Source organism: Cuculus canorus, chromosome 8 (assembly GCF_017976375.1).
Source record: "Cuculus canorus isolate bCucCan1 chromosome 8, bCucCan1.pri, whole genome shotgun sequence".
Lineage (NCBI taxonomy): Eukaryota > Metazoa > Chordata > Aves > Cuculiformes > Cuculidae > Cuculus > Cuculus canorus.
The window spans coordinates 11,237,540-11,265,094 of record NC_071408.1 but is presented as its reverse complement, the minus strand read 5'-3'; the positions used below and the strand labels follow the sequence as shown (position 1 = coordinate 11,265,094).

The following is a 27,555-nucleotide window of genomic DNA, read 5'->3' as shown; positions in this document are numbered from 1 at the left end:
ATTTTAAATTATATCAGAAAAACATTTATTTAGCTCAATGAATAGGAAATTTAATTTTCTCAGCCCTGCAGAGAAGGACTTGGGGGTGCCAGTCAGTGAGAAGCTTGACATGAGCCAGCAATGTGTACAAAAAAAAAGACCTTTGAATTAAAACAGGTATTCTTGGGTCTTGTTGGTGTTCTTAAGAGTCACAGATCCACACTGAAAATACAAATTTTTCACATCTTCTACTATGGAAGTGGCACAACAGCATGCAACAAATTGTTAAATAGTGTGGCACAGATGCATTTCACTTTGAAATTACAACATTTTGTACTGGTTTTTGATGGTTTTATTGTGCAGAAAGTTCTGGTTTTTTAAAAAAAAAACTGTAGTTATCTGGGAGTTCAGGAAAAGTTATTTTCCAAAACTATCAGCTATAACTTTTACAAGGTTGTAGGTTTTATTATGGTAGTATATACTTACTGTCATTATGTTAGTATATACTTACTGTCCCCTAGATGTATGAACCAGCAGAGTGATTAATGTAGAGGTTGCTGGGCATATACAATTTAGAGCTAGCATAGCATATTTGAATTCCTCTTCACACACAATGTGATCTATAGAAAAAAAAGAAGATACAAACTGTTTTACCAAAACAGTTTTCATTGAACAGCATTGTCACTTCCTTTCTTTGCCTAGGAAAACGGTGAAGATAAGAACAATCAAAATTTCCCTCCAGACCTTCATCTTCCCCTTGAACTTGGAGACCAGCTGTGTATGATTTGGCTCATCTACATTACCTCTCAGATTGTGCGAGTACAGCTAATTTTGCTTCCACTTCATATTTTCTGTCCTGCAGCTACACATGGAGAGGATGCAATGGTCCTGTGAATCCCAATTCCACTATCTTCCTGCACTAGCTGGAGGAGTAAGCCATGTAGCACAGTCCAGAGTGTATCTTTCACACCTTCTGATGTTGTGCATAAACTGGTATAGAGACACCAAGCATTGTACAAAGATATAGTGTTGAGTTCAGGAAGTGGCATACTGAGGATACCGCAGTGCGGGGGTGCTGATCAATTAGAGACGGCAACTGCTAACAGCTGCTTGCAATGTAGACAAGGATGGTTTTTCATTTTCCATTTTTTTCACAACTTCGCATACTTTCTATCCCAGCCCTTGTCTGGCTTTTGTAATCACAAAACAGGGCTCTGTTTTTGAGAGCCCTTACAAGAAAGTATGTCTGCACTTTGGTACTTACTGTGATGGATCAGTACTATAGACATATCTATTTTTGTCCTGTCTTGTAGTGGAATTTAAAGGAAGTGAAAAGAGAAAGCGAGAGGGGCATTATATCTCATCCTCTATATTAAGGATGGGATGCCATCCAGAGGGACCTGGACAGGCTGGAGAAGTGGGCCTGTGAGAACCTCATGAGGTTCAACAAGGCCAAGTGTAAGGTCCTACAACTGGGTTGGGGCAATCCTCGATTTCAGTACAGATTTTCAGGATGGGGGATGATGAGCTTGAGAGCAGCCCTGCAGAGAAGGACTTGGGGGTGCCAGTCAATGAGAAGCTTGACATGAGCCAGCAATGTCCGCTCACAGCCCAGAAGGCCAACCATATCCTGGGCTGCATCAAAAGAAGCATGACCAGCATGGTGAGAGAAGTGATTCTGCCACTCTATTCCTTCCTTATGAGACTTCATCTGGAATACTGTGTCCAGTTCTGGAATCCTCAAAGTAAGAAGGATATGGAGCTGTTGGAATGGGGCCAGAGGAGGGCTACAAAGATGATCAGAGGGCTGGAGCACCTCCCATATGTGGACAGGCTGAGAGAGTTGGGCTTGTTCAGCCTGGAGAAGAGACTGCTCAGAGGAGATCTTATAGAGACCTGAAGGGGCTACAGGAAAGCTGGAGAGGGACTATTCATAAAGGCTTGTGGGGATAGGATGACAGGAAACAGATGTAAACTGGAGAGGGGCAGATTTAAACTAGACATAAGGAAGAATTTCTTCACCATGATAGTGGTGAAGCACTGGAACAGGTTGCTCAGGGAAGCTGTGGCTGCCCCATCCCTGGAGGTCTTCAAGGCCAGGCTGGATGGGACCTTGGGCAGCCTGATCTAGTGGGAGGTGTCCCTGCCCATGACATGGGGGTTGGAACTAAATGATCCCTTCCAACCTAACTGTTCTATGATTCTATGATTCTATGATTCTATGATTCTATATTGGCCTGTACTTCAAACTGTCAAATCTTCTGCACATGCTTTCAACATTGTATGAATTATTATTTAAGTTGGATGGCTAGTGTTTAAAATGCAAATCAGTTAAATGCTCTCCACTACCTGTGACAGTATAGGATTTTGCCAAATAAACTCCCCTTATTTTTTGTTTTAGAATGCTGTTATAGTATAGCTAATACTATACCTATAAAATAGGAGCAAGGAAAAATATACAGAAAAAATCACCTCACTGTCTTTTATTTTAGTTCTTGTACTCGAACCAAATTGTACATGCTGACATGTATATGTATATATTAATATATATAAATGAAAATTAATAAATCATGGATGGTACAATGCAAATGAAAAGACTTAATGCCTCCTTATGTTCTATACTCTCTAACATATATGGTGGACTTTTTGGACAGATTTTATGTAAGGTATCATGTTAACAGGCAATATAGCACAGAGCAGAGACTGCTGTCCTACAAGACATCTTAATATGTGTAAGATATTCACATTGTGCTGTTAAGTGCTTTTACATCTGGAGCCGTGGAGCTTAGACTCACAGGTCTGTTCTACTCCTGTTGTAGACTTTGACCTCGTGTGAGATATTTATGCCCTTCATGACTTTTTATGTATCTTTAAAATGGCTACATGAAAATAATACCCTACCTAAACCAGAATTGTTTTGAAGCCTTTGAATTCTCAGAGACCTCCAGGTGAAAGATTCTTCACTGATCTAATTACCATGATAAGAAATGTTGTAGCCATTTGATGAAACATGAGGGAGGGTACTATGGGTTTCTCCTCTTGGCGACAGTTAAGTTCTTGTATTAGAAGCAGATGAGATAAAAAATAACTTGCTCATTTCTCCAATTGTTTGACAGATTATAGCTTGCTTGTAATGATACTGTGGTTTATATTGATGTTCATGACATTTATTGTGGAGCTGTGGTGAGGGTTATACAGAACTTTATCTCATGATTTCTCTTCTAATACAGGTAGGGAGGAAGCTGGGTGACAGCTCTCCCTCTCACTCCTCAGGTCTGGGACATCAGTCAGGTAATGTGACACCAGTTACTAGAGTCAGCCAATTACTCATTCAGTGTGGCAGTGAAGCAGCAGAGGACACTGCAGTTTATCTTGAATTGAATATTAAATATTTCAGATTAGTTTACCAAAAGAAATAATTTGATTTCATTTATACTGAAGAAATATTCTGTTTAGAATTCTCAGAAACTGTAGTTTGTATTGAAAATTTCTTACTAAGCCTGTCTGAAATAGATGTAGTAATGCAGTGCAGTGAGTTATGACTTCTGTAATGTTCTTGACAACAAAGCATATTCAAAATACTGATTTATGTCTGCAGCATCAGCCACGTGATAAGTATGCCCTAGACCTGACACAAATATTCTGAGAAACCTTATTTTTGTCAGTTCGATAAGTTAACATGATTGCTACCAGACCAGATAGAGAAAAATGCCCATCCATTATATCTAGATTATTTTTATTTGTAATTGCATAGATTAAACATCAGATGCATTCAAAATCCATTTCTGTGAATCTGGACTATGCTCCTTTCAAATAAATTCCTGAAGGTTTAATGTCAGACTTCACCAATCTGTGCTAATTCATTGGCGAATTTTGAATAACTAGCAAATGTCAAAATGTGTCCCCAGTTCCAGGAACTGTGATTATACATAATTTCTCAAAATTAAAGGTACAGGTGATTGATTTATTTTCTAGGAAAGCTCTAAATTCAACTCAGAAAATACCCAATTTACTCCAGTCTCTGAACTGTATATATTGCTCTGCTGTGGACAGTCTTCACTTTCTTTCATGTTTGTGCTGAAATGCAAGGTCAGATACATGTATTAAGGATAAATATCCTTTTGGAGGCCCATGTGTTCAAAGGAAAAGCAGAAAGAATAAGAAAATCATAGATAACTGCCACTGAAGGAGTTGAAGTGGATAAACTTCACTATTAAAAAAGAAAAAAAAACACAGGATGCAAGGCTGTGTGTCTGGCATGAGGTAAAAAGACAGGAGACCTGCATCTCTGACAGGCCATATTACCCTGTGAAAAGGGTCTCCCTTCTCTTGCTGTGATGACAAGAGTAAGTTGTAAAGAGAGGAAGAATGCACAAGTTTTGTCTACCAGATGGAAATCAATTATAACAATTACTTGTCCTGCACACTGTTCCTGAAGCCTAAGGCAGAAAATCTCCAGGATGCTATTTTATAGGAAACCATGGTCAGGGTCTAAATTTTAGGACTGTCTCATGCAATCTAGGATGACTTGTCAAGCTAATATAAGCTGCTGAGAAACTGAGCAATAATTTTTCAATGTAGCTAAAAGTTAAGACTTTTGTTAAGAGGACTTTACAGAACCCTTTGGATGTATTTTTTCTAAATTCAGAACCATTCTTTTTGACAGATAAGAGTCTCTAAATCTGTGTATAAAGAGAAAAAAATGAAGAAATTCTACTACTGAATACTTCGGTTTTATAAAAATGCACAAAATTGTTTTCGGAAACCTCCAGAAGAAAGGAGTCATTTTTTAAAGAAATACTGAATTCAAAAGAAACTGTTGCATTAAGACAGTAATGCTGAATCATTAGAAAAATGCTGAATCACTTAGAAAAATGTTCCATAGGGTTATGACAAATTCTATTTTTAATCACTTCAGACAGGTCTGTAGTATGCAGCCCCCTCTGGGTACGTATTTCAGGATGAAGAAGAGTAGGATGAGATCAACAGCCAAAGTAGGGTTCTCTTAGGAAATTGTATGCAAACAAATGTTGTTCTTATAATTCTATCAGGCCACTCTAGTGGCCTAACCATTTGCAGTAGATAAGCATTCTGTGGTGATGTTTATACTATGTTTATAACCTTGCCGAATTTAAAACTGCACTAAAAATTTCCTGTGTAATTCTCTTTGTGCAGAGAGTGTGTATAGAAATGCATGCAGTAATCCCTATGGTCCAAGTGAAATTCTTTTGGGATGTAAGATGCTATATAAATATTTGGACTTACAATACGGTCCTACTGTAATTAATATTAGAGGGCCTCATAAGGTACAGAATGTACGAGGTCTCCCCATTCCCTTGATGACCTACATAACAAAAACGAAGGCTGTAAGATACATCAGGTGAGCTCAGTTGAGGTAAATACTACAAAAAGAGGTTTTATTTTTCAGTCGTTTCTTGCTTTTAGAAAAGAAAATATGGTCTGAATTCTTAATCTGAAACACAGAACAGACATGAAAAATTACCTCTGTTTTGCAAGTCTAGTTATAAATAAGCTCCTATACGGAGACAAGCCATTAAGAATAATGAAACTCTTGAAAATGCAATTAAGAACAGCAAAATAACACAGTTACTGATAAAGAAAAGTGGTCATGGCTATGCAGAAGAGATCATGTTTGTGCTGTGTGGTTTTAAGGCGGAGATTAAGAAGCACCATCACTCTAGTTACAGCCTAAGCCTTATTCCCTGCTGTGCCATCTCATAGTTGAGATTACACTTTTATTACTTCAGAACTGCTATTGATGCTCTTTTTTTTCTTCTTCTTTACAACCTAGTGGTAAATTCAGTAGGTTTTAAAATCACAGCTTTAACTGTTGCTCTGGAATTGTTCTGCACTGGAATTTACTCTTTCATCATATTCTGAGATGATGGAGGAGACTAATATTTTTCCATAGATATTTTTTAGAAGTTTGCATGAATCAGCAATCTTTTCTTCCTTACAATATCCTTCAAGAAAACTTTATTTTCAAAATTACATTTGAAAGCTTTGCTTCTGCTTCAAAGAATTATTTTTTTCCAAAGACAGGCAAAAATGAGTTCATTATAGAAGTATTTGAGTATTTTTGCATGAGCATGTATATCTGTGTGTGTGTGTGCATGTATATGCATGTATGTGTTTATACATAGAGAGAGAAAGAGAGACCTACCTACACAGTGCAGAGAAACAATTTGTCAAATTAAGCTGGTAACCTCATTTTATAATAGAGGATTTGTTTGGATTTCTTAACATTATGTTGCATTTTATGCTGTAGTTTCTCATATATGCATTTTACTGGATACAGAATTAAATTATATGTCTCTTCCCAAAATATCTGAAAGTAACTAAAATAATGTTCTTTATCCACAGAGAAAAAAAACCCAGTCCAATGTAAAGATTATTTTTTCATTTGTTTGTGGATAAAATTTGGCCTTTTCTGAGCAGATCTTCTCATATGCCCCCTTAGGAACAAAATGATTTAGTAGACAGTAATTAAAGACATGGATAGAGCAAGCTGGAGACCTACTTGGAACTATAATTAAGGAGTAACAACGCGTTACATATCAAATAGTTCTGCTCTGTGTATTATGGAACATAAGAGAGTAAAAATCCTTAAAAGTGCTTATAAATAAGACTTCAATGTAAAACGTGATTTTACTTTTGAGAGGATATATTTAGCCCATGTTATTTCACTATAACAGCACTCTTAATCTGTTTGTAACCAATAAATGTGTCTAGCGAATCTCACTTCGCTTGCATGTTTATGAAACAAACTGCCAAATACTAACAAGTGTTTCAAATGGCTGAAATCTTACACTTACCTGCAAACTTGATGTGGAATTTATTCTCAGGTTTCAGTATTTGCACATACAAAGGACAGTTGGGAGCAAAGTCTTTAACTGCCCAAGCTCTTAAAATGGTTTGATGATCCTAGAATAAAGAGTATGAGGCCATGACAATGAAATACAAGTAACTATGTTACATTAGAAAAAGAACTTCTTATCAGACTAATTCCATTGAAGAAATCTCATTTTAAGACTATAAAACACCAGCTGGTGTGGATGTTTATATGTATTTTATATACATGTTATGTATATTATATAATAAATATATACACACATACACACATACACAGACAACACAGTAATTCTGCAGACACAGACAAGGCTGAGATAATCTCATTGTTCACTGGCCAGGTCTCTCAGGCATCTACTTTGAAGCAGACTTCAAGCAGGAGCAGAATAACCAGCAGTGGATAATTTTAGATAGGGATTGCTCCAGAAAACTCAAATCATATGAGCCCACAGGATCAAATGGGTGCAGAGAGAGCAGGCCAACGTCCTTGTAGGGTTGCTTTCTCATCTTTGCAGTATTGTGGAGACTGGGGGATTTCTCCAACAACAGCAGAAAAATTAATAGTTTTACCATTCTTCAAACAAAAGATGATCTGGGAAGCTTTACCTCTAGGTATGTGAATGCTGTGTATTTGATAGTATTCTTATTTCCATGTTCAAACATTACAGCCTAGATGAGTGGAAAACTATATGGGTGAAATGCTGGTTAGATGATTGGAGTCTTAGGGCAGTGGTAGATGGTATGTACGCTACTCAGAGACCTGGGGCAAATGGAGTGTCACATGGATCTGCACTGCAATTATTTTGTTAAACACCTTTATCCATGACTGAGAGGATAAGATTGCACACTCATCAGGTTTGTAGATGATACCAAACGGAAGGGAACAGTCAAAACACTGTCAGGACTGCCATTCAAATAGGGCAAGATAAGACGGAAAAATGGCCTGACAAGAACTTCATGAAATTCAGCAAAGGCACAAGCAGAGTCCTGTCTCTGAGACCGCATAACCACCTGCATTGGCACAGGCTGGAGGCTGACAGGCTAGGCAGCAGCTCTGCTGGAAAAGTCCTGGGCCTCCTGGCAAAAAGCAAGCTGAGGATGGGCTGGAAGTGTGCCCTGGAAGCAGAGCAGGCTGATAGCATCTTGGGCTGTTTTAACAGAAGAAAAGTAAATAGACAGAGGGCAGCAATCATTCCCCTTCACTCAGCACAAGTCAGACTGAATCTAGACACTGCATCCAGTTTGTAGGGCCTCGATAGAGCAAAGATATGTATAAGCTGGAGCAAGTTCAGCAGAGGGGCCACCACAGCGGTCAGGGACAGAAGCGGAGGCCCTGTAAGGGGAGGCTAAGGGACTGGAACTTGTTCAGCCTGCATAAAAGATGGCTTCAGGGGGACCTAACAGCAACCAACTTAGATGGCAGTGATGACTCATGTCTAATTAATCAAGAACAATGTATTAGATATGTCCTTCCAAAGAGACTCAGAGTTTAAATTAACATTAAATGAGGACAACAGGAATTAAGGCTCTAAAATTGTGAATAATTCTAAAAAATATCAGCTTAATTAAAAACACGACTACATTATTTATGCAGCTAAAACATTTGCAAAACTGATGTCAGATTTAGACAGCTACTGACCAGAGGTTTCCAAGAGATTTCCCAGCTTATTAGTTTCGTACTTGTTACTACCTGTCAAGACTGAGTAAACCACAGGATAAATACTGCTATCCCATAAAAGTAAATTATGTGATAATACATGCATATATTAAATTTCATTAAATATGGGTAATTTCAGTGTATCAGCTTTTATTTATTTCAGAATTAAAAAGTAGTATTTGAAAGTTGCATGTAGGAAGCAATACTTGGGTTGAAATGCCTTGCCTAATCATGAAATTGGTGGTATTAAAAGATAAAATACAAAGAATGATTCATTGTGTTTGCAGCATCAGCAGTAAGAAAAGCTTTCAGACTCGTGAATGCAAGGGAAAATCTCTGCCTGGAACAGAGCGTAACTGACATTTTCAAACCATAATATTTTAATGTCAATTGAGGTATTAGCAAGTACTTTTTCCAACAGAAATAATAGAATGGAGCCATAAGAGGGAGACCTTTTGAGGATGCTAAAATATATTGTATCACTTTTTTTCTTGTCAGCAGTTTCATAGATGTAGGATTGCTGTGCCCATTCAAAGGATTTCAGAACTTGGATGTAATCTGCTATAAGCTTTCCTTGTATGCAGTCACTTTTCCTTCACTTTTTCTATGGCATATGGTGACTTACCCTCCTTAGTTTCTTTTTGTGTTCATGGTTTTTTGCTCTTTTGTCTTAAGGGAATGAAAGGCCAAGACACTTTATAAGTAGCAAATGGCCAAGTAATGGGATAGATGGCAGTCACACAGCTATATAACAGGAGGAGTTTAGGAGTGAATTTAGGACAGATTTGAAAAACCTGTGTTGTTGAAGGCATTATCTAATCTTTTTATGCAAGAGGTGTCAGGGAAACACATTCAGAGGCACTTGCAGCAATGATGTGGCTTCACAGCACAGGGTTTGACACTAGCAGTTTCCACCCTTCCTTTCCATAGCAATCACTCACAGACCACACTGGTTTGCAAAAGTGGTGAGAAAAGGCTGTATCCTGTATGCCACATGCATAGAAATATAGCTTATATTAAATGAAATTTAGGTGAATTTCCTTTTAGAGTATTAGTTACATGAACTAAAATTAAGCTAACTGTCAGAAACTAAAACTGTACCAGTAAATACAATTTTGGTTGTACATTTCAGAGTAAGTTTACTTTTCCACTTTTCTTCTTGATGTTAGATATTTTCTTCGGATTTTTTTAATTATTTTGTCTGAAAAGCATGGTTTTGTCAGAAAGTGAAAGAATTCTTAAAAATAAGAATGAAGAATGGTTCTTAAAATTGTTCAAATTACACCCTTTTACTGAAAAAAACCCAAAACCAAAAATCACACAAACCTACGCTCATAAGAAGTGAGTATTGTAAAACTAAAATACGAATCTCAACATAAAATATTTTTAGATAATTGCCGAGGAAAGGGAAAGACTCTTTACAATTAACAGCTTGGCACATTTGCAGTTTTAACACTATGAAACATTAACTGCTTTCCATTTGATAACTCTCTTTTTTGAAGAAGAAGTCTACAAATATGTAACATTTAAATCAAATACTATGTATGGCTTCATAAGAACAACTCAGTGCATGTGTACTGTTGACATAATCTTGCATTATTGTCTCATCTCTATTTTCACTTGGTATGTACATGTCTTTGTGCACAAAAGCTGGTTATTTGGGTTTCTAGGTTTTTTCTGCTCAGTTACACTCCCAAATTCCACTCTGGAAAAGCACTCCAGAGGACAGAAATGCAAATACAGGCAGGCACTTCAAGGGATTTCCTAGGTTAGGTCATATAATATTGGTGGCTCTCTGTTTTACATATGCAGCAATTTCTATACTATATTGCAGTGACTTTAAAAAATGTTCCTATTTCTCCCAAGTAAAAAGGAGGTGTGCGTATATTATATAAACTGAGACAACCGAAACAAAATTATGCTTCTATTCACAGTATATAATATATGCTTCTTTGGGAGATGAGGGAAAAATGGGTTGTCTTCTGTGTGCTTCCCATGCGATGAATTACAGTCAGTGATGAAAAATTACCACTGATATCAATGGTGATTAATGTAGAGGTGATATTTAAGTTCATGTATCAAAAGCTGTAAGTTTCAAAGTGGATGTAACAGGAATATAAATTATCAGAACTCAAAGCAAGACCTTGATTTAAACTATATTTTTAAAGTTCTGAAATTTTTTTTTCTTGCCACACACGACTTGATAAATTCGTTATCTCATGCAGTACATCCATCTTGTGATGCTATTAAGGCAGTGTAACTTAGATTATCAGCATAGTAAGGTTGGAAATTTGATTAACAGAAGGGGGAAAAAGAAAGGTGCAAGATTGAACTCAACTGTTTCTGAATTTTCAAAAAGCATCTGAACAAAGCTGTCAGCAGTAGAAGTGGTCTTTCATATATCCATATATTCATCTATTTATATAGTCTATTAATGAGTTATCTATAGGATAATTCAAAAGAGACTTCTTTTCTCACCCCTCCTTGGGTTAAAGCAGCAGATGCACTCTTTTCATGCAACTTTGTTTAGCGGAGCAATTTAATGTAGGCAGCCCACAGAAGTGATTGGCTAACTTCATGATGTGGCACTGACTGCTGGTTCTATACCAACAATTAAAAACCAAAAACTGCCCACCAGACTGAAGTATAATTTCAACTCCCTTTATGTGGTGCATTCTCCAGAAGTGCAAGAGATGTCTGTCCTGCTTGCTACAGCAGATGAGCAACTCACATCTTGGTCTGCAAACAACAATTTTTATGAAGTAACCGCATGTCACCTGTTATTGTACTTTTCTTCTGAGCTGCAGATGAGAACCATGGATCAGAAGCAACACAGATTTTGGTACTAAAACTTATTAACTAATGAAATAGCAAGCAATGAACAGCTAGTGCTATCCTCAGCAAGTTAGTAGATTCTCTGCTGCAGACTGTAGCTGCTGGGGAGATAAAAACCTTCATGGACTTTGAAAAAAATAATGAGTAACGACAGCTATTCTGATTGGGAATCTCCTCAATGCATCTGATAACTTCTGTTTTGACATCTGTCAGATGTAGGATAGCATCCAAGGGACTTCTAATATTTTGCTGGCTTTTCAAGCACAGCGGGGTAAACAATCTGTTGTAGTTTTAAAGACTGATACTGGGATGATAACTGAACTTCCGTCAGTCCAGTGACAAACTATAACCTCTTTTACTATGCTACTGAAGTTCTTAGCAGTGACTAGAGCTGGAACAGTGTAAGAATTGAATCCATTTCATTTCAGAGCTTAAGGAAGCAGTAAAAAACCAAAATAATTAAAAAAAAAGAAAATAGTTGCCCTGTTTTCTACTTGCAGTATAAATAATTGCATTCCCTATAAAAAGGAAAACTGAGCAACAAAAAAAAAAAAAAAAGGCCACAGAGAGAGGTGATATCTTGTTTAAAAACTTCAAACAGCATTGACCCTCAGAGTATCACTGCAGCAGTTGACAAACTGCACTATTACGACACGGCAACTAGTCACCCAACAGAGCATTCTGTTCCAGAGGAAGGGAACAGGATTGTGTCTTTGGTAAGATTTGCCCATTTGTATGCTCCAGATACAACGATAAATGAGATTCAGTAATAGTCTGTACTGGTAGCTGAAATGTGTCAGGTACCATTTTGGTATTTCCTGCAGTACATCATCCCTAAGGGCAGAAAGTCTGCCTGGAGAGAGTTGTAGCTGACCACAACTCTGTAACCAAAGCCAAATAGTGCTGGCCAGAATGGATGGAAGCTCTGTGAGCCCCATGTAGAGTCCACTGTCTGCCCTGTAGGCAAGTTTAGCAGAGTTGCAAATTGTTCTTTCTTTGTATAAAGTCTGGAGAGGTTATGAGCAGACACGAACAGCTTACCTGTAAGGGAGTACTGTGTTGATGCAGCTGTCCTTAAAGCTATATAAACCTAGCAAAGGCAATGTAAATCACATGCTTGGCTTGTACAGGCTTTCTTATTTCTAATCATTTCACAACTGTCAAGTATATTTTGTGAAATAAAATACTGTAGCTGACTTATTCTAAATTTCATGGCTAATTTAGGCAAAGCAGTTTGGCTTTTTTCAGTCTCACAAAAATTACCAGTATTTTCCCTGTTATATGCAAGAACTGTTGCTTGTTTTATCCTTAAATACCCTAGCACCTCTGTCACTTCCACACAGTACATTCGGAATGCTTTCCTTACTTGCCTGCTATAGGATTACTTGCTGCCAAGTCAGTGGCTTTTGCCAGTGTGTGTTCAGGAGTCGATTACTGATTAATCAAATTCAAAGCTCTTAGTTCAGTAAGTTTGAATGTTATAGTAAGTTCACAGATTTATTTCTCAGGTAGTCCTGTAGCTTTCTGCAACTGATGGGTTGCAACCCAGCACAGGGTCTTTAGCTTGGAATAAAATATTTTTCACTGTATGTTGATAGTCTACAAGTATTTAAGTTACTTTTGATAGCATTTTCTCCTAGTGGTTCACTTGCCTAGTAAGGAACTATTCCTTTCTTCTTGCTAGCTCCAGCTTATTTTGCCTTTTTTGTTCTTCCTCCTCTGATAAGCTACTTGTGTAGGTATGGAAATCACTACGTTTTGATGGCAGATGAAGTAATTGTAGCAAGTGATAGAGTATATATTAAGAAATACTGCATAGATAATGCAAAGGCCTTGTTATCAATGGTTTAAAGTATCCATTAATAACATTTAGAAAAATAATTGCTATTTCTTATAATGTAGCAGCAAAACCATATTTTTAATTGAGATACCTTAAAATATAATTACAGAATTATAAACAGTAATTTAATCTTGCTAGGCAATTTGTAAGCATCTTAACTCTGTGAATATTCAGACTTATTCTGATCTTCCTTTGGAGTTCAAGATCAAACAGAATACAGCCAAGTGTGCAATAATTTAGCATGTAGCTGATGGTGAAAAAATTAAAGTTGTGCTCATAAATACCTCCTGAGTGGACTTTTTTCCTCAATATTTGCGATCAGTAGGCAATTTCATTAGTTTGAAGAATTGTAGTTCATATTAAAATAGTTTTAATTTTTGTCACTGATACACTGCATAGAGGCTTCTATTAGCAGTCTTCCTTTCTGTACAGTTATTTATCTGACTGCAAATAATCAGGAGAATGGGCAAAACCACAGTAACTTATTTAAGGAAATCTTTCTTTTTTTCACATGTAAAATTGACCAGTATGTTTTTATTTTTTTAAATCCTGTAAGACTGCATAAATTCTTACATTTTAAAAAAAGTTCGATGTGTAACTAAAATGTGCTGTAAAATCCTAACTTCTTTAGTACGCAGTTCATGTAATTGATTTTCTAAAAAAGCAGAGATAGATATGTTATGTGAAATGAGTCATTAGATCATGTTTCATAAATTTGTGAAATCTTTGCCTTGTAGAATCCAATAGAAATCTTCTCATTAGCTTAACTGAGAAAAGTTCACACTACACACAAAATCTCTGTGCATATAAGCTAATTTTAGTCTTCTGTTCACAGAAGTCTCAGTCCATGAGAGGGAACACGGGTAGTAACAGTATAAACAGTATTCATATTCATTCTTAGTTATTTCTTCAGAACTTACAGCTGCTGTCCGGTCCACCTCACAGCGGCTACTCAGAATGAAACAAGCTTCAGCATCATCCATTCTAGAAGAGGGGAGACAAGCTTGTTACATACCAATGAAGTACTTACAAGGACTTGTGTTTTGTATTTTATAGTCTTGTATGCTTACAGAAACAAAATACAGAGGAAATTTCAGCATTCTCTGAATGTTACCAGCAGTCACCTTGTGCATGGGGTGCCAGTAGGTTCTCTGACTAGGTTATGGGAAACCTTTTACCGGTGCCAGCAGAAGCTGTGACAAAGTAATAAAAGCAGGGTGGCCTCAAATACTCTGAGTTTGCAAAATAAGTATTTATCTGCCTTGAATACAAGCGATGACTAAATAGCACCAGTCTGCATGGCATGTAGAAGATATTATTGATAAGAATAAATGAGAGGTGGCAGATAATATAGACTTGTCTTGCCTAGTGACATCAGAAAGACGGATAGTTAAATAGTACAATGATGCATTAGGGACAATTAACAAGCACTTCTCTGTATGTATGCATTAAATGAATCAACCGTTTTCAGTTCATGGTCTCTCTGAGAACTTTTAATACCTAATTGTTCTCTAGTGGGTACAACTGGTCATGCAATAAAGAGTGCAGGGAAAAAAACTGTCTGACTGGAGGTTTTATCAAAGTTGGCTTTTCCTCTCTTGCCTCAGATCTTGATATCCTTCTCCAGTGACTCCTACTTCACTTACTGGTACATAGAAGGAAAGAAATAGGTTGGTTCACCTCCTTTGGAAGACAAGACTTTCTGGGCAAAAAGAAACAGATGATCAAAATGTGTTTTCTGAGAAAGGGAAAAGTGAGACAAAAGCAAGAAAAAATGAATGGGCAATTCTCTGCCCATTACAGCAACTCTATTCTGGTTCTGGAAGGTTACTTTAGATTCCTAAATGTTTAGTTCCTCTGCTGATAGAAAATGGAGTTGGTTGTTGTTAGTTTAGGCCATTTGGGAGCCTAGGCTTAGGCTGAGAGACCATTTTTTTAATGTACTGTAAAAATGCAGGACAAAAAAAGACAGTCCTTGCCATATAAGCACTAAGGGGTATGACAAACAACAACAAAAGTATATGCAAACATGGGAAACAGGAAGAAATGGTGTAATAATACTCGAATATAAAAATTATCATAGTACAAAACGGTCTCACTAAATATCAGAGCAGAGAACTGACTGAAGAGACGATACAATGGAGAATCCTGGGATTAATATAGAGACGTTTCTGAGAAATTCATTCTAGATTTAAAAGACAACATGGATGAAAATCACAGCTTGCATGTTAATCTGTTGTATGAGCGAAAGAGTATTATAGCCTTATCAGAAGGTCACCTCTCAGGAAGGACTGGGATTTGTAGGATAAGTGAGAATAAGCGGTCACTCCTTAATACAATAAAGAAGAGTACACCAGGGAAGGACTGCAATGAGGCAAAGTGTTGTGGTACATAAATAATATTTCCAGAGTGTTCTGAAACAAGGGTTCTGGGAGTTAAGATTATATACATCAAGAACATACAGTCTTAAGTGAGGCAAAAATGAGAGCTTGTGTGAGAAAACACTTGCAAGATGCAGGCTCATTCTCCACAGGACGCTCTACAATAAGATCCCAAGCTTACCATACTGCTTTTATTTTGGCAGCAAAAATTAAGATCTATTTACAACTGTCTGTGACTAAACTGAAGTTGATTAATAGACATCCATAATGAGATGTCATCTAACTTGGCCAACTTTTTAGATTTTACTATAGATACAGTGATTAAATTTTTGTGTTTTGTTTAAGACCATTCAGAGGAAGTATAAAGAGCAGAGAAGGATAAGGTCAGGTGAATATAGACTTCCATTTGGCACCTAGCAGTAGGAAAACAGCAGAAGCTTCAAAAGATTAAAGTATGTGAAATGTAAAAAAGGCAAATCAATATATCCAAAATCATAATGTCAAATGCAGTTGATGTGGAAGAGTGAGGACAGGAAGCCACTTCTGAGCACTGATTAGGAAGAAATCATGGGAGCTGTATGAGTAGTTTCAGCTAAGGATGGGAGCAGAATTGGGAAGATAAGGTCCTTAACAACGTTGTAGGAAAGAAAATTCAGTGAAATTAGATGAGATTTTTATAAGAGCTGATGAGATAAGTCAGACTGACAGTATAAATAGATGATTTTCCAAGGAAGCGAAACCTTATGTGAACACATTCACCTTTTTCTCCAATATTTTTTGTAACTTCTTGAATCACTTCAACCACAGATGACAAGGATAATAACTGAGATTAATATCTATGAATGTAATGAACTTACACAACAGAAACACTAGTAGCATCTATGCTGAAAACATTTATTAGAACCCAGAGTATCCTTATGAGAGAAACGTTATTCATGTTGTAACAATTGAAAAAGCCTTGTTGATTACACCATTTTTATGAACCAGAAAACTGAATCTAAGACAAAAAAAGTAGTTCAACTTCTTGAGGATGGCAGAAATTAAAGGGACTTAATATATAGAGAGAAAATTATGAAAGGAAAAACTATAGGGTAGAGAAAAAGAGTGGACCTGAAGATGACTAAGATTTGTGACGGTTGACTACAGAAAGTGAAAGGAGAGAGAAAAAAAAGTTTGAGGTCATGATAGAACAAGGGAGAAAGCTATAGGGGGAAAAAAACAAGCATGGTATTCACTTTCTAGTGCTAGGCTGCATAGAGAATGAGAGCTGTTTTAATCCAATACTGCGTTGTTTCAAATGCTGAAGCATCTATAAAGATTCCAATCATGCTAATGAACAATACACACATCAGTGTGAACAGAATTCATTCCGATTTTTGTTAAAGCTGGGTACATGAACGTTATTCAGAGAACATCATAAATTTGCACACTAAAGCTCTCAAAAGTAGAAAGCAAGAACAAATATCACTTTTATAAAGTCGAATTGTGTACTAAGGCATATAAAGAAAAATACAGTGTTTAGTTAAGAGACTACTCACTACTTATGCAGTCAGCCAGCTTCTAGTATTCCCTTACTTTTTGGTGTGACCTTTATCACGTTATTTTGACATTGCATTCCATGCATAATATATGTTTAAATTTTGGTAACGAAATGCTTCTTGGTTATTTTTGTTGTTACCATTTGCCTCGGTACCATCACAGTACATTATGTTCTTATTAAAAAGAAATTCAGCAAGCAACCTGGGTAGAGTTATATTTCATATTAAATGTTCCATTAAATTCCCACTACACTTCTTCCCTCAGAAGAGGCTGAAAATTACTTTATGACAGGTATATTCAATTACATGTTCTGTAGGAAAAAGCACCGCTCCACAGATGACTACCTCCAGGATATTATGAATGATAGTAAAGATTATCTTTAGGGAATAGCCTAATTTTTCTTCTCCTAATATGTCAAACAAATTCCAGGTAAATCCCCACATGAATTCCTTCTTGAAATCAGCAAGAAAGGAAAAAAAGGAACATGTCTCTAAAAATTCCTAATCCTGAAAAAAAGCTTTATTGTATTTTCAAATATTAAACAGAAATAGAAGTAGTTGTTTTTTTCAGCCGCAGAACTCTGAGAAGATGCCACTGCTCACCAGACTTCTCACAGATTAGATTCCTGGAACTATAATAATCTTCCTGGGGTAAAGAAGGCTGAATGACAAAAATATTCAGACAGGTATTGATTTAATTTTAGATATCCATATGAGTTGCTGAATAAGCTCTTATAAAGAGCAATGCAGATAAGTTAAATCAGTTATTTGCTAAGAATCACCTTTCCCTCTCTCTGGAAGAGTTTAACGGTATGACGCTTCTACATTAATTCCACTGTGAATTCCTTCACACTTTCAAGTGATTCAATAAGGGAGATATGTTGAAGAACCGTGTTGATTGATGTGTTTTGATTATTGTCAGTCACTAATAACTGGCAGAGAGGACTTCTTAGAAGTGGTGGAAGTACACGACGAGACAAAGGCCCTGAAAGAAGAGTATATTGAGGCAGAGTAGTTGCTTATACCACCAGGCTGGACTTAGGAAGAAAACAAAAATATGCAGTGTTCAAATGGTGATAATTATTTTTGTTTATTTTTTTTCCCTTCAGCTGGTCAAGAGAACTATCTTCACGTTTACCATCTTTTCTCAAGGAACAGATACAAATTCTAGCAATACTGGCAGTTTTGGAATTTACTGTTTCACTTTTTCAGAAGAAATCACAGTCATTCTGCTTCAATACCTTTAAAACTGAGACAGAAAAGACAGTGAAGAAAAACTTGGCCAAATGAAAGAGCTTGCTAACATTTGTTCTTTCAAAATGTTCAGCTATTAAGAGAAACAAATTATATCAAAGAGCCTTGCTTTCTAAATACACATGCTTTCCTTCTAGCTTGGCTTTTTTTTGTTTGTCAAACGTTTATCAAACAGTATGGGTGAAACAAAAGTAAAAAAACAATATTGGTCAATATTTGCCTACTTAGCTCTCAACAGGTCTTGATCTTTTAGTGCTGAGCCTTGCAGGTAGATAACTCTTTGAGACCACATTGGGATTTGTAACACCCTTCGGACCTGAGCATCCATTTCAGCAGGACACAAAATAACAACATAATAGTCCTGTCAAAAACATAAGGGGGAACAGTCATTATTTTTTTACGTTACCATTTATTGTTGCTAGAGAATGAGTGAACAGTGACTCAGGGTGCCCAAAATGTCTCTGATAAATCTCAGGCTAGAATATTGAATTCTTTCATAAAAATCGATGGACAGTTTTCAACTGCTCGCAAAACACTTCAGGTTGGCAACGAAAGTCCATTTAGAAACATTTTCATTTCCATATGAGCACAATTCTTTTTTAAGAGACAATTTACATTTCTGTTATTCCAGATGGTAAATGTAGGAAGTTTTAAATAATCAAAATGGAATTATTTTCCTCCAATTTTTTTCCCCCTATATTAATGGGCAGATCCAAACTCTGTTTCCTGTGCTGCAGGTAGTCCTTGTTACGGAAACTAAGGTTGCTCTGAAGCATACATATGTGTACATATGAAAAGGAGAGAGAAATCAAATGTGAGAGACTGAGAGTTTAAGACAGACTTGCCATAGAAGCTTTCCTTAGGACATGCAGACTTCTGCAGAAAGCTTAGTGCATTGAATTTGGTGCAAATTCCGTATCCTCATCTTCCCATTTCAAATGAGAAGGAAAGGTGTATAAGCTCTTTTAGGCTACATCAGTAGTATCAGGGCATTTGTTCTTTCTCTTTAGTGTATCACAGAGTCTGATTCATTCTTCAGGCTAGTTAACTGAATTTGGGATTGCAGTTTGTGTTTGTATGTATAAAGAAATGGATTTCTTTGTGCATTTGCTTTTGCCTCTTACTAGCTAATTATTTGGGAGAATATTTTGGATTTGGGATTTGTCAATTTGCTGCTTCACAAATTGAGGACTGTATTTTTGTGATGTTTTGCACTGGTTAATGAAGCATGGTACCACAGGTAACTTAGTAAAAGACATAGAGGAGATGTAGTAAAAGAAATGGTCTGCAGCAAATCTAATGATAATGAATCCAAATCGCTATCTCAGATAAATAAGCTTTTATATGAATAAAACCATTCATATGACATCTGCTTGCATTACTAGGGAATATGTGTACACTAAGAAAATCTTGTGTGCAATTTTTCAATGTCTTTGTCCTTTAAAGTATTTCTATCTATTTCTTAATTTCAACAATTCCAAAAGGATCTAATACTCTACTGGAAAAAACAAACAAACAAAGCAAAATGCAAAAACTAAAAGATGCTGTGACTTGTGAGGAGTTCTGGATCCAGTCCCAAAACAACAGGAAAAAATTAATTTGAGCAGTTCTCATTTATTTTCTGGTTTGGAGTAGAATATAAGGAGCTTGCATGGAAATATCTGTTTCTAAAAGGACTGGCATAATTTAACAAGACCATAATTGATTCTATTTAGTCTATTTACCTCAATTTAAAACTAATGCCTCCATACTGCATCTCAGATTTTTATTGCAACCATAGATTTCCAATTCACTCAGCTATTCCCAATTTCAGTTTTACAAATTAAAGACCATTTCAGAAGGCTGTCCACAAATAATCAGTTTTGAGCTTTTTTTTTTTCTTTTCACTGTAAGTACCTGCAATCTGGGATGAGCATAGAATTCATTTAAGAAATCCATAAGTAAGTCAATCTTCAGAGAGCTAACACACAGCACAACATGTTTTTCTGTCTGAGCTCTATGTCGACTGTAGTTACCACCAGACTTCTGTCTTTCCATCCACAAATATGCCAGCTGTTCAAACTGCAAGAGATGCCAATTGTCAGTGAAATATAGACAAGCAGATGTGCAGCAACAATGCTGCATTGTTCATCTCATGCCTCCGTGAAAAGATGCACTTAGCCCACAATGTCTTTTTTCTTTGTAAAACATTCTCTAGTAAGTGGGTGTGATGAATAATAGGGTGATTGAAAAACATGGCAGCAAAGCCAGTCTCTATCACACTCAAATAGCAGGTTTAATGCATTAAAAATATTGTGAGATTGCTGTTAATACCAAGATTTTAGAAAAGAGTGAAGGCTGTACCTTATTTCCTTTATGTATTTTATACATCTGAGATCTTTTTCCAGTGCCAAATGACATAAATGCTTGCCTCAAATGGAAGGTTAAATTTTCACACACTTCAGTATATACTGTGAGTATATACCATTGGATAGAAGCACCTTCGTACTTATTTTGAGCAATAACTCTTCTCAGAGATTTTATAATGTTATGAAGGTGACCTTCTGCAAACTCTCTTATCTGTCTTACAAATTTAGATACAAGTTAAATACACAGCTGCTGTTAATACAGCAAATTTGCTTTTGCCAGAAGAACAATATATGCAGGCTAACACCAAACACTGCTCTAGTATTCTGAATCCTTTAGAGTAAGGAGAATACTGTAACAATCAGTGTCATTGTAATAATCTGCAATAAAGCATATAAACACCATTTCAAAATTCTTGTAAGTAATATGCATTTAATAGTGAGCTCAATTTAACTATGTAACTATCTATGTGATAGCCGCTGTGCACAGTTTCTCATGCACATTCAACTGGTGGAGAGACTGAGTCATGAACAGTAATTGATTTCATATTATAGCAGAACAAAAGCTCAGGAGAGAATACCCCCATCTTTTGTCTATGTAAAATTATATGAAGCCTCGTTATCACTACAGAGTTACAAAAATAAAGTAGCTCCTAATAGGTAAAGTTATGTGAAAGGGCAGTAGATTCCAGATTGTTTATTGGTAATGCAGAGCTCTCATGCCTGAAGTCTATGTCAGAACTACCTTAAAGATGAAATTTCTGTTTCATAGGAAATTCCAAATTTCTTAAACAAAGCGTATTTTAGTTCTCAATAAAATATGCTTTACAAAATTTTCACTGAGTCAGAATATGCTTAGTGCATATGTCTGTGCATGCAGACATTAAATATTTAGGTATAATTAAAAAGTTCAAGTAATTTCAAGAAAGTTAATGCTGAAAGCTTGAGCTTCCAACCTCCCAGGGATTCTGTGTTGTCTGCTCACAATGAGCTTTAGTGTCAAAGAAGCAGAGTCTGGAAACTGTCTGTGAGAAACTTTGGAGCTTCATGTTCTAGTAGGTCTACTACAAACTTTGATAAGCACACACGTCTCCCCACATCCCTTTTTCCTGGCATAAAGTCTGGGTGATTACCAAGTGTGGAACAGTCAACATCTTGGCCGGTCACGTAGTCCAAGGGTTTCTGTCCTCACACCTCACCTCATGAGCTGGGAAATGTTTGGAACAAATTTAATGAAACTGATTGATTCCTTGAAATACTTGGATTTTCATAAATCAGCCTTTTCCTGTTGAAACTGTAAGAAGTCCTAAGCTCAAATAGGCATCAAAATTCCTAGCTGTGCTGCTGGCTCTGTGTGTGTGTACTAACACACACAGCTGTGAAGGGAATTTGCTTGAGTTGCAGATTTAATGAGATTTTTTTCAAGTTAGCACTGAGCTGTAAGAGTAAGAAAGGAAGTGAAGAGAACCAAGATTAGAAACAGGGAGAGCCTGCAGAGGAAATGCTATACTCATAAAGAAAGTGCTGGCTACTGGTTTTTTTCAAATTGTTCCATTAATAACAAACACATGTCTCAGGATAAAGGAAGGGTTCTGTGGTACATGACAGGAACAGAGAGCTTTCAGCAGCACTTGAAAACTGTTATTAGTGTTCTACTTTTTAGTATAAATCTAGACTACAGGAGGCAAAGGAAAAAGGAAGGGAAAGAAAACAGAATAGGAAGTATAGAAGAGGGTTATTTTTTCTGACATTTTATAAGCAATAATTGTAGCCATAAATTATATCAGTTGTTATTCTTTTGTTTCAAAAACAAATCTAAGGAGAAGAAAAATTAACATTTACCTGTATGGGCAACACCACAAGAGCAACACAGATCATAATGACAACAAGCAGCTTTGAAGGCCATATCTTGGGTGTAACATCCCCAAAGCCCACAGTGGAAAATGTCACTATGCAGAAATAAAGGGAGTCAAAGAGAGTCAACCTGTTTCCTGCTCGTTCCAGATGCTGAATTCCACAAATACTAAGTAGAAAAGAATGAATAAAGACACGAAAAATAAAAACTGTACTTAGGGTCAGTTCAAGTTTGATTATTATATGTGCAGAGAAGTATTTATTTTCAGAGGTCATAAACTGTTTAGCAAAGACATTTTTTCAAAGAATAGCATCAAAACAGATGTGTGTTAATAATATAATTTTCAAATGTCATTAGCTATAAAAGAAACTTATTTTATTTTTTCAGTATGATACTCATAACTTTGTTGCTAGGTTTTGCTTAGTGGTTGTTGTGAGGGAGAGGTGGTATATAGAACATCATGGATTGATGCAATTCCTTTCTAAACCAGAACAAAACAGATGGTATATAGTTGCCACCATTCTGATTTTTTTATAAACATCTCTTAACTTTTTCAGGGAGAGTTTGCTGGTTTGGCCAAGAAAATGTACATACTGCTTTCTTTAAATCTTTCTTTAAATTCTTTATGTTGGCCTCTACCCCCTTCTGTGGCAAGAGATACTAGCATGAACTAGTTATGAGAATACGTGTTGCATACAAGAAAGATAATGTTGGTACAAATGGGTACTGACTGTCTAGAATAAACCAAAGATGAGAATTGCAGGCTATCAAATTGTCAGAGAAATAAGTGTTCAGGGTCAGCCTTCAGGTAGAAAGTGAAAGATGCCAACTGGTATGAAGATTCTGCTTGCTAAAAATAAAGAATATAAGGCTTGGTTGTCTTGGATAGCAGAATGAACAAATTCATTCCTTCCAGTGACACATTGCGGTGAACAAGTAAATAGTAGCCCAAGTTAACTGGTAATTATTTCTCTTGTAATCAGCATGATGTGCTTTTGGTTTGGAGAAGCAGTAGCAGAATGTGTCCACAGGTCTTACTATCTCATATGTGCTGATTTTAAAAATGTGTCACTTTGAAAAAATATACCCAGAAAAAGAATTCCAAGCTTAAAATATGATCTTCCCTAATACAGCAGAATTACTTAGATCTGTTCAGACTTCTAAATTATATTCACCTATATGAAGAAAATCAATGCATGAGCCACCTTGAACAGTGTTTTCTCCCCTTGGAGTTAGCAGAATGATTTCTCCTCGGAGAATTAGAAACATAACTGATAAATAATATTGAGTTCCTTAGTAATTTTTCTAGAACATACCAAAGATGATTTTTTCATATATGCTGTCCAGATGGTAATAGTCACTCATAAATATCTGCTATGGTAAGATCTTTGCATCACCAGGGAGACCCTGTGTTTATAACAGCTTTAGTAGTTGTTCTTCTGTTCTCTGTTCTGTTCTCCAAAAATAATTTAGTTGTGGGCAGTGGCATTTCCAGAACATATGGATCGAATTGCCAGTTTCCTTTTCAAAGTTCTAGCATTTGTAGTTTTCACACATCTCAAAATATTCTAAAAAGGGTGGAGTTTTTTTCCCTGCTGTTTGCATGTTTCATACTTCAGTCAGAACCGATACTTTTAGATTCCTATGCAATTTTTCCCACAGTTTTCACTGGAGTTGTAATCTAGATCTTCCATGATTTCACTATGTTCCCAGATTTTCTTTTTTTTTTTTTTTTGACAAAAAGGATAATTATATTTTCATCCCTGAAAATATTAACAGAAGGACTGCAAGGAACTATGCTAATGAAGCTTTCTTTTGGTCTCAGACAAGGAAGTTTTTCAGCTAAAGCCTTTTCCAGTGTTAATGTCAAATAATGGAGTGCACTGCATCAAAGTATGGAAAAAGAAGCTATTTTAAATTTGTTATTTATGTATGTTACATTTAATTTTAAAGCAATAAATCAATAAATCCAAAATTAGACTACCAAGTCTTAATTTTACCAGGGTTTTTCTTGCTCTGCCTTTTGTTTTTACAACAGCCAAAGGTCACAAAACTGTAAAAAAAAACACCTGACTTTCACAAGACAACTTTATGGAGATCTAATTACCAAATGAAATATTATCTCTTTTACTCCTTCTCCCAAGAATAATATACTTTAATCTCACCGCTACAGCCTCTAAAGTAACATTACTCAGCACCTGTAGCAAGTTCCTATCTATTTGGTCTACCTGATTATACTGCATAGAGAGAGCAGTGGAAAGTTATCAACTGCCCATGAAGCCAAGTCCACATGGATCAGTTACTCCATTCCCCACAACCTACACCTTGTAATATAACCAAATTCTTTATATGAATAGTAGTAACCACTTTTTTCTTCTAAATTGTTAAGCTTCTTTTCTAAAAGATGCTTAAATGCTGCATGCATCAATACAGACTGTTCTTGTCTGCTTTCTCATATTGAAGAAACAATAATTTACTTGCTCAGCCCTGAATAAACATAATTATTTCAAGCAGGAAAGGAATGTTCAGGAAAGGAATGTTCAGCAAAGGCAATGCTCACATTAACTTGTCCTTGTGGAGAAAATAAACAACTGTAATAATAAACACACAGTAAATGCCTTATTAAAACACAAGGTCCAATTGAGCACCTTCTATATCAATTTTAGATTTCCTGTAAATTCAGCAAGGCTATCTTTTCATAGTGGACCTAAGCAATCAGTAACAATGATACAAAATTAGTTTAATAGGGAGGGGAGTTAGTATTACTGAAAAAAAAACCACAGAAACTCAAGCCACGGTTCTGCTAAAGCAAAAGTCGTATCAGAAAATTTATTACAAACTTACACAGAGCAGAAGTGTGAAGTTAACACTTTACAACTACTGCACTTCAAAAACAAAAAATAAAAACAATAATGTAATCTCTGAAAATTAGTCATGTTTAGTTTAGGTATTTGAACTTTGAGAGTTCAGTCTTTGTTTTACTGGAAGTTTTCTTTCCAGTTCTGGGAATCTTCGTTTGCTTCTGTATTTTATGTGCCAAAACTAACTACTGTTTGTAAATAACCTGTCTCCACATGCAGTACAGAAATAAACACTGTAGAGTAAAATAACGACTGTTTTAAAGTCAGAGAGCAGTTGATACTTCAATCTTGCTATAGGAGGCATATAGTATCTCTTAGAAGTCTAATAAGTGTATAGAAGTTTTGTAAGAAATTGGCAAAAGGTCCTCACAATTTGACAAAGACATTAATATTGAACTGCTGCCTGTCTTAAGTCCTTGAAATGAGGAAAAGGACTTGGGAGTGCTGGTTGATGAGACACTCAACAGGAGCTGGCATTGTGCACTTGCAGCTCAGAAAGCCAACTGTATCCTGGGCTGCATCCAAAGAACTGTCACCAGCAGGTGATTCTGTCCCTCTACTGTGCTCTTGTGAGACCTCAGCTACAGTACTACATTCTCTTCTGGAGTCCTTGGTGCAGTAAGGACATGGATCTGTTACATCGAGTCCAGAGGAGGGCTACAAAATGATCCAAGGGCTGGAGCTCAGGACAGGCTGAGAGAGCTGGGATTGTTCAGCCTAGAAAAGAAGGCTCCGGGGAGACCTTATAGCATATAGTATATCTGGTACCTAAAGAGGGCCTAGAAGAAAGCTGGAGGGAATTTTTATGAGGGCATGTAGTGACAGGACAAAGGATAGTGGTTTTAAACTGAAAGAAGGTAGATTTAGATTAGATATTAGCAAGAAATTTTTTACTGTGAGGGTGGTTAGGCACTGAAACAGGTTGCCCAGAAAGACTTGGATGCCCCATTCCTGAAAGTAGGTATTCAAGGCCAGGTTTGATGGGGCTTTGAGCAACCTGTTCCAGTGGAAGGTTTCCCTGCCCATGGCAGGGTGGTTGGAACTGGATGATCTTTAGGGTCTCTTCCAACCCAAACCATTCTATGATTCCATTAATGCTGTATCTGGAGAACACCCTACTTTGTACACAGGCCACCTGCTTTTCATACTGCAAGCTGTCTCTGTGGGGTGCTCTGTCTTCTTTAAGGCACTGAGGCAGAGACAGATGCAGTTTTGTCCTATATTCTAAAATTAGACATTTTTAGAGAAACAACTTTCAGTGCTTGAGATTTAGTTTACACAGGATCATTAAATACGTGATTTACACTTCGCAGAACTCTGGGTTGAATACTGATATAACTGGGATGACACTGAAATGCTATTATTTATTCATAGTATCAGAAGCACATGGAAATATTATATGTTGACTTCTGACTGATAATACATATTCTCTGAATGTTGATTATCTTTTCTCTATGAGACACTACCAAGCTTGTATTCTGGTCCTGCAAGTAAAGGAGGGAAGAGACAATCAGAACATATTTTGAGCAATCACACAACGTCTATCCTGTCCAAATACCCTGAAGCAAAGTTTATAAGGTTATGAAAATCAAACACTTCAATTTTTATCATGTCCCATGATGGTTTCTCAGGTCTTTTATAAAACCTGTTTTTCTCTAAACATTCATTTTCTGAAAAGTAATTTTCAATAAACAGCATTAAAATAGGAAAAAAAAAAATTTACTAGGTTAAGTAGTTGTGCAATTTCCAAAATGTTAAAATGACAGAATCTGGAAATCTTTCAGCTGGAATGTTCACCTTTTTCTGTATTCCAGTTGTATCTTTATCCTAAAAGATGGTGTTTGATAATATCATTATTGCTTATGTACAGTGTAAGCTTTTTCCTTCCCCAAAGATCGGTACATTATATGCAGCTCATGGTTGCAAAAGCTCAACTTATAAAAATAAACTTCTACTAGCAAGCCATGTGACTTCCAAAAACTGCAGAACATCTTGTTAAGCAGCATAGGATATTATGAAATGACCAACTGTATATAAATATTTGTTGAAACAGAGAACCTTTCTACTCCTGCTGCTGTGTTTTGTGAAATGAGAAGCGGAGCTGCAATAAAATGACTTTGGTCATTGAGACTGCACAAGT

At 36.4% G+C, this 27,555-nt stretch overlaps 1 protein-coding gene across 15 annotated transcripts in view; it reads right to left on the bottom strand.

Moving 5' to 3' along the window:
- Positions 1-27,555, bottom strand: part of KCNT2 (potassium sodium-activated channel subfamily T member 2) — a 143,337-nt gene that overhangs the window by 42,338 nt on the left and 73,444 nt on the right. For all 15 annotated transcript variants that reach the window (XM_054072863.1, XM_054072864.1, XM_054072861.1 and 12 more), the window contains 6 exons: positions 22,542-22,722; positions 20,251-20,415; positions 18,579-18,715; positions 14,102-14,165; positions 6,816-6,924; positions 491-599 (listed from right to left, as the gene is read on the bottom strand). In XM_054072863.1, coding sequence (XP_053928838.1) covers positions 491-599; positions 6,816-6,924; positions 14,102-14,165; positions 18,579-18,715; positions 20,251-20,415; positions 22,542-22,722 — 765 coding nt within the window. The remainder of the gene's footprint in view (positions 1-490; positions 600-6,815; positions 6,925-14,101; positions 14,166-18,578; positions 18,716-20,250; positions 20,416-22,541; positions 22,723-27,555) is intronic.